Source organism: Colias eurytheme, chromosome 11, assembly GCF_061535395.1.
Source record: "Colias eurytheme isolate Ceu_HAF_F1 chromosome 11, ilColEury1 Martin Lab GWU primary, whole genome shotgun sequence".
Classification (NCBI taxonomy): Eukaryota; Metazoa; Arthropoda; class Insecta; order Lepidoptera; family Pieridae; genus Colias; species Colias eurytheme.
In genome coordinates, this window is record NC_142990.1 from 4,614,127 (window position 1) to 4,622,424 (window position 8,298).

An 8,298-nucleotide genomic window follows, 5' to 3' on the forward strand; every position below is an offset into this window, starting at 1 on the left:
AATGTTTACATGAACATAATGCAATTAGGAAGTAATATTCATAGTTTAAATTGTAGCTTTGCCGTCCTTACAGATTCAGATCTGCTTCCATCTTAATAGGTAGGTACCTATATAAAAATCTCGTGTCACAATGTTTGTCCTCAATGGACTCCTAAACCACTAAACCGATTATAATAAAATTCGCACACCATGTGCAGTTCGATCCAACTTGAGAGATAGGATAGTTTAAAGTTTAAACATGTACCATGGTACCACGGGCGAAGCCGGGGTGGACCGCTAGTTTTATTATAAAAAGTAAAAATGATTTACTGTGGAATTAATTGAAGCATAAGGTAGGAATCGATAGAGCAATTTTAAAGCTTACGTTTAAACATTGAGGTGGACATTACAACATGGACATTAAGGAATTTTAGTGACATCTAGTGTCAAGAACCGTCATTGGAAGTATCGTTTTAAAAATGAACGTTTAATTTTGCTATTCGATAACAGATGGCGTGCAAAACAAATATTATTTTGTATTATCTGTCATGGTGTGTTTTTTTTTAATAATAATTAAATAGCACTACATAGTGTAAAATAAATTTTAAAATTAAGGTGTAAAATATAAATATTTAAAATTGTGAATTATGAATACAATACCAACAAAGTACCACGGGCACTGTCTAGATAAATAACTTCTTATCTAAAACGAAAATATACCCACCAACATAATGCAACAATCATTTATATTGTTCATTATATTTCTCATATTGTGTTGAGGAAATTAAGCGAAATATTGTGCATTGTCTTTATAAAACTTTATTTACAGTGTAATATTTTACAATACTTTATAAGCTTAGTTCACATTGTACTTCATTATTTCTAACAATTTAGCGCATGAAGTCATCAAATGACAAATCCGAAATGAACTTTAATGACAATTAAATTATTTAAAAAACTATATTATATTATAATCTTAAACCTAATCAAGCACGAAAGTCTAAATATCACACAATAATTTAGTATAAGAATTATTAGGATAAGCCTCTATAAAAAAGGTAAAAGTTATAGCTCTATAATAAAGTTTTTCCGTTTACATTCTCATTAGTCATTATACTGGCATATTTCAGTCGAAAAATAAAAAAAATGAAATAATTATTTACAAAAATAAAAATCTGATTAACATTGATATAATAAATATACAACGCATGAACTTATTATTCTAATGGCTTATCCAGAGACTAATTTAATGGCAGTGAAGGAGTAAGCATGATTGAATTTGTTATCCTCTAGAGTTAGTTCTACCAAATTCCTCTAATAGGTCATACTCGGTGAACCGGTCAGGATCAGAGTCGTAATACGCATAATCATAACTGCTAGAGTCCTCTTTGCTGGGACGATTAGGAATATGTGGGACATGTTTAGGTCTTGGGGACGAAGAAGGCAAGTTTTGTGGGACGGTCTCATAGCTCTTCGAATAAGATTGAGGTTTATTGGGAGCAATTGTGGTTGTAACCCTTGGAGCGGCGTTATTTACTGAAACTGCTTGTGAGGCAGGACCGGAGGGCGCTTCGTAAGGTCTTGAAGTTGTCGTGTAAGTCTGATAGTAATCAAAAGTTCTTTGTGTTTGTTCAGAGTAAGGGTGTGCGGTGCTTGTATATATTTCTACGGGTTGCTGATTTTCTACCGTTGTAACTGATGGAGCTGGTCTGAACGGTCGTGGTGTTGATACTTTTCCAAATTGCTTTTGAGATCGTACTTTCTCTGGTCGTTTTTGATCATCAGGTAATCTGTTGCCGCTTGCTGCAATGTTTAGAGAATGAGCGCCGGATAGTAACTCCGATTCCCTTTCGTAGAGTTCCGGTCTGTATTGGCCATCGTCTTCACCTTGTGGTGGTCGATATTGTCCATCATCTTCCTGACTGTTTGCATAATTTGATGACTGTGTATTGAGCGCATTATTCGTATTATATGCGATGGTGTTGAAATTAGAAAAGGAATCAGGTCGGGAAGTCCTATAAGAGGTGGTAGGGGATGATGTAGTAGTGGGGTTATTATAATAATTTTGTTTGGCGGCAGGAAAAGATACAAAATTATTTTTTTCTGGTTCATAGGAGACACTGTTGAAGTTTCTATAAGCAGGTGTGCTTGTTACGATTCCTCTCGCGGAATTATAATCGACTGTTGTCGTTGGGTAATTGGTAGAATAACCAGGCGTGCCTCGGTTATAATTTTGATTGTAATTTTTTGTTCTAGAGAAATCGGTTTGCTTTGAGACATCTGAATGTACGTTAAAGCTATTTCGGACTTTAAATGATTCTTGATTTCCTTTTTTATCTGGATTTACACCGTTGTAATTGTATAATTCAACAAGGCCTTCATTCTTATTTTCGGGTGTTGTTTGGGTTAAAAATGTGTAAGGTGTGGTGGATGGGCTGTTAGAGAAATATTTATTTTGCTTTGGTGTAACTCTGCTTACTTCAACATATTCATCTTTGTACTGAGGTGGAATGTTCACAGTTGTTGTTGGTACTTCTTTGTTTTGAGGGGGGTTTCGACGAATAAAATAGTCTTGTGGGGAATAAGTCGACGGAGGGAATGAAGGTTGTGCTACGGTTGTTGTTGTGGTGGGGACAGGTGTTGATATATAGTGAGGTCGTTTTCGGAATACTTTTCTTTTTGGAACATCGTATTGCTGGACTGCTGGAGTGCTGGAATATTGAGGAGATGATGGAGATGGGGTTGTATATTGGGATGATGGATATGTAGTTCTTAGAGTGGATGCCCTTCGGAAAGACTGACGGGAAGACGACGAAGGCGGAGCTGACTCGTCACGGCCTCGCTCTCGCTGTCCGCTGAAGAAGTCAGAGGAGTGAGCTGTGCGTAAGTCTGATGCACCATTATTTTGGGCGAGACGACGGTCGCCAGTTTCAGCGCCCTGCAGTCCAAACTCAGGTTCATCTTCTCGGTTTCCAGGAGAGGACACCTTTTTCGTGTCAAATCCTGCATAATAAAATATTTTTTGTAAGACAATAATAATAAATTCACCATTTAAATTAGTATTAAAATCAAGCACTTGTTTTAATTTATTACCTACTGTTATGCGTAAGCTTTTACATGTACATTGCTCTGGCATTATTATTTATTATTAGCAGGTCTAATTGCATTCAAATTCTTTTATATTAGTGAAGCCAGACAAACATAACCTGCGTGATACAAATCTTTATACACGACGACACCTATGATTGACCGTTTGCTGTACACATGAATCTCGTGTTTGATTCGTTTACTAGTCTAAAGCCTAGATGGTTAGTTGCAAAGCTGGCTCACCGGATCCGATCTTGTAGAGATCAAACTGACCGTCGTAGATATCAGCAGGGCACGCTAGGGGGTCATCGTCGCCCCAGTCGGTACACGTTTGGGCTTCTTGGTGGAACAAGGTGCCGGGGGGACAGAAGAATCTGAAATCGCGCACACCGCCGCCAGCCACTCTCACGCACACATGGAACGCTTTGCAGCCTGATTTAGCATCTGCGTAGTATGCTCCCAGGATCCGTCCTTTGCAGTTAAAACGCTCCGCTCCCCCTGTATGCGTAAAATAAACAATATTAAAATAATTATATATAACTTATGACCATATTATGGTCCATTTTGACTTTTTAATAAAATTGACTCAATAATTATATATTTTAAGTGAATTAATAAATAAGCATGTATCGGCACTGTTTTATTGGAATAAAAAGTAAGGGTTTAATTATTCTGATTTGAATAATATTTAAGTTTATACGTAGGTAGATAATTTATTTACGCCATGAAGATGGTGCTTAAGATTATCATAACAAGCAAGTAACCTATCGTAAACCCACCTCCAAACCATTTCAACATGTTCTGTGCGTGACTGAGCAATGATAACTAATAATGATATAAATAAACTATGAAGTTGGTATCCATCAAACGGGATATTAACACCGGCCATCTTAAATTGAGGTCGATTACGCGATCAAAATGAATTTTATGTTTACCCAACCGCATCGTAAATGGCCAGCTAATAGAATTTTATACCATACACACTCTTCGCGGTTTCTGTGAAATTTTTAATGACCAAAATTTACATAATTTATGATGCCCTAACAGATTAGATAATTTGTTAACTATAAACACTTAAAAGAAATAGCCGAAACCATAATTAATTAGTATTATAGCATATTATCGCATAGGTATGCCCGCGACATCGTTGTTCCACGGTTTCACAAATAAATAAATAAAATTCTGTAAAATAAAAGTGACACAAGAAATCCCGCACTTACCTGACCTAGTAATCCCCTAGAGTAATTTGATGTAATGGTTATTATCAAATCTGACAAAAATAACTCATTAGAGTGTTTATTTTACTTTTGCGTTAAAAGATCTTGCGAAGCCCTCGATAAAAATCTCCCGCGCAGAGATGAGTTATCTTCGTTTCGCAGTTTGTTTTAATGAAAGCTTAGCTTAGTGAACGTTGGTACTGGCGCGGAGGTTATAGGTACCGAGTTCCCATGCGTGAGCGGCCAGCGGGGCAGATAGCATCGGGTTGCGCAACCCAGAGGTGCCGCATCCTCGAAAGGTCGTGCGCTTATGCAAATGAACTAAATACATTCGATACATTTACTCTATACGGATGAACAGCTAGCCAAGATTAATGAATTCGCTTAATTCGGTGTGCATATTCGCTACTTGTAATGGTAATCACGAATATGGACACAAAGACATTATGGTGAAGACGAGCTTCCATGCGGTTTCATAGATGTCACCTTGCATTTATGTAAAGCCCTATAGCTGAAGTCGCTGAAGAATGTATCATCCCATCGTTTACAATCCTTAAACAAGCAGAATTACGTATATGTGCTTAATTAAAATCAATTGATTACTATAAGAAATTCTGGAAATATAACTGTGCCAGGTATCTAAGGTTAAAGGTGTCCATTTATAAAGTAGGTGCCTACTGAAATAATGAACTTTGTACAAAAATTTCATTTAAATAATAATAAAAGACACGACTCTATAATATGATTGACTGTGTCGTAGGTCAGAATTATTCGTTTATTTAGCAAACGTGGGTAAGGAAAATTCGTCGATGATAGCTGATACAATATATGGAGATAAATCACATGCATCAATGATACTTTCATTTTACGTAATCTATTCTCACGGCTAAGCACGTATCGTACTATATTTGTAACATTTACGATGTGTACTCGTATTTTTTTATAACGTAGTGTTATTTTAGAAATCACTTTCTTTAAAATTTTAATGTTATATTTGTTTAACGATAATTATACAAGTGTGCCAATACATAATTTACATTTTTTGTACTCTTTCATTCAGTGTTAATAATAATTGGCAAAGGTTCTTATGCTTATTTAAATATACACAATTTACATCAAAAATTCTACAAATCTTTCCACGTCTATTTAGGCATAAGATTTACGCGTAGAGAATATTTTAATTGTATTGTTTTATTGTAACTATCGCAAAAATTCAACAGCTTTGACTAGTTTCCGGTATGAGGTATAAAAAAATTCATGGACGCTAATTAACTTAACAATTCGATGTGCGTTTTTTAATTTTTCTTTAATATTATTACGTAGACTTATCTGCAATTTAATCAAAATATTAGAGGGACAATTTATTAGACGAAATATGTATTTAAATAGATCTCTTAAAGGTCGATTATATAACGGGTGTCTATATTTAAGCGATCTAGTTTCCCATGTATGTTGGAATGCAGATTTCAATAACAAAATTCAAATATGCACCGTTTAGGTCTAAACCTTGGAGTGCGCATCCGTTCTCCGGCCTCCAGCCCTCACGGCCCAGTTTGGGAGAGCGGCTTGTGAAGATCACTTGCTAAGCAAATATCTGGAATCTATTATGTATATCTTTTAATAGCGGTCCGTCTCGGCTTCGTTCGTATAGTAGCATAGAAGTAGGTAAGTAGCCTTCAGCTGTCAGCAGTAAGGGATAACAATATAGGGACATTGTATATATCCAACGGTGAAAGAAGTTTTGAAATCGGTTGCGTACTTCCTGACATTAGCGCATCAAACATACAAACTCTTCAATTTCAGTAATTCCTGAGTTTATTGCGTTCAAACAAACAAACTCTTTATCTTTATATAATCCTACCAACATTAAGAATGCGAAAGTTTGTTTGTTTGTTTGTTTGTTACTCATTCACGCAAAAACTGCGGAAACATTTGCATGAAATTTGGCACACACATACTCAGAGGGTAATTTCGATGAACACATAGTTTTTATCCCGAAAATCTCACGGGAACGGGAACTATGCGTATTTTCCTTTGACTACGCGGGCGAAGCTGCAGGCGAAAAGCTAGTTAGCCATTATATTAGTGTAGATGTTGGATGCGATGAACCACAGTGGACAAATGGAAAGTGCATTGTATTGCGCAAGTTTGGTGCGACAGTATAGCGACTCGTGCACTAAGATGCGCTAAGACCATGCTAAGTCGCATCGTCTCATTAACTTGTTATGTAATACATACATACATCAGCTTTTTCATTGTTTTTATATTATGCACGTGGCTTACAGATTATTAGTGCAATTTTATTAATATTTTAAGCTGAAAGAAATTTTGTAATTTACATTAAAATTAAAAAAGCGCGCACTTGAATTATTATGAGCAGATATAACGTCTAATTCTTGACTGTACTTAATAATGTTTTACATTAAATTAATAAATCGCGACGTAGACTTTTTCATTGTTATTTTAAAATAAATAAATAGCTTAATATAAAATACATTTCTATTTTTTTAACTTAGTTTCTTTTGTTGTTGAACTTTTACATTTTTTAAACATCATAGTCATAATTTTATCCTTACAAAAATGTATGATCTGACCATGAATTTTATTATATTTTTTAATTATTATTAGATACAGCTAAACTCGAATGTAAAAACTAAGATTTGTTACTTTCTCACATATACCTATAAAATAGAATTTAATTCTGCCAAAACAAATCGCAAATATCAATAAATGAGGAAATTAGTATCGCGATTAACTTCCCACGAACACGGACGTCCTGAAATGCGTAAGATGCGCACGCGCGCTTCAACCGTGCACTATCACTGTCCATTTCCTCATGAAAAATCGAAAGCACATTACAAATACACATTAAGCATAAATCACAAGATATATGATCACGTCACTGCTGCACGTCGATGCACCGCCTTTATAAAGTACGAGTTAGGTCGTGTCGACTTACCGAGGATAGGGAGCAATGTAAGCACGAGCCACAAGACCGACATGTTGCCGCGAAGTGCGTTGCGAAGGGACTGAGCAGCGGTGGATGCTCACCTCCCCTTCTATCTGGCCAGTGGACACCTGAAAGCTCACGGAGTGACGCCAGAGCTCAGAGCAATCGCGAGCTTGGGAGCGCTTCGCCTTAGCTAAATGTTACGATGTCTCATTCACTCATCCCACAATACAATTCTACTTGTAAAGTTGTTATTATAAATTGAAGCTGCACGCTGAATACAAATTTATTTATTTTTATTAAAATTCCAATAGTAGTAGAATAGTACTCTGTTTATAATATTGTATCTAACTAGGTCTAGTATTTTTGAGCTTAGATAGAGTACTTTAATCAAATTTATAAGAAATAATGATAGCAAGGACCTTAGTACACTTTTATTAGCAGCTAGTCCTAAATTACTAATTCCCTTTATACCCATTATAATCTAATTTATAAACTCTATATAAATTTAAAGGTGATTAATCTTTACTTCACTTGATACATTTAACTACTCTATATACATACTATATATATATTAATCTCTACATTTTCTTTGAAATCAACTGCGATCAATCTTTTCTGTTTATACGTAACTAACAACCTTTAAAAAATTCAAAGCAGTACCTATGACAATAAAACTACTATAAACTCCTACTTCAGTGGGGAGTGAAAACACATCCGTGATTTATCTGACTGCTGACAGGTGGGGCGGGGCTATCGCGCATCTATTGTCGTTCCTCCCATACGACATACATTTAGTCGTTACCTCATTGACAACCGATATATAGTCCTAGAAGAATACTTTATTATGTTTACATGTTATAACAACATCTACCTAAGAAACGCAGAAGATAAGCTTCAATTTCATAATTAAAATACCTATCCATAATTCCTTCGTATTTACAATCTCAAAAAGACGACTCGACTCGAGAGTATTTAGTATTTTTGTGTATGTAACAAAAACTTTGAGAATGATTTAAGTTTTTCACCACAAGGAAGCCACAATATTCCTGAATTTTCAGTTTT

General features: G+C 35.5%; 1 protein-coding gene across 2 annotated transcripts; it reads right to left on the minus strand.

Moving 5' to 3' along the window:
- Positions 1 to 782: 782 nt before the first annotated feature.
- Positions 783 to 7,401, minus strand: LOC149904522 (uncharacterized). Of its 2 annotated transcripts, none has more exons than XM_090107588.1 (3): positions 7,243 to 7,401; positions 3,340 to 3,564; positions 783 to 2,982 (listed from the first exon to the last, which is right to left on the minus strand). In XM_090107588.1, exons 1-3 carry the CDS (start codon positions 7,283 to 7,285, stop codon positions 1,262 to 1,264), a joined length of 1,989 nt encoding a protein of 662 aa, XP_089963714.1. In that variant the 5' UTR covers positions 7,286 to 7,401; the 3' UTR covers positions 783 to 1,261. The 2 variants fall into 2 exon arrangements, with proteins under 2 accessions (XP_089963714.1, XP_089963713.1); XM_090107587.1 differs by having other exon boundaries at positions 3,310 to 3,564.
- Positions 7,402 to 8,298: the final 897 nt, after the last annotated feature.

Coding starts and splice junctions, on each gene's coding strand:
- LOC149904522 (XM_090107587.1), bottom strand. CDS start 7,285: ATGTCGGTCTTGTGGCTCGTGCTTACATTGCTCCCTATCCTCG. Junction 3,565..7,242: donor TACATTGCTCCCTATCCTCG/GTAAGTCGACAC, acceptor TTACGCATACAG/GGGGAGCGGAGCGTTTTAAC. Junction 2,983..3,309: donor TCTCTACAAGATCGGATCCG/GTGAGCCAGCTT, acceptor TTTATTATGCAG/GATTTGACACGAAAAAGGTG.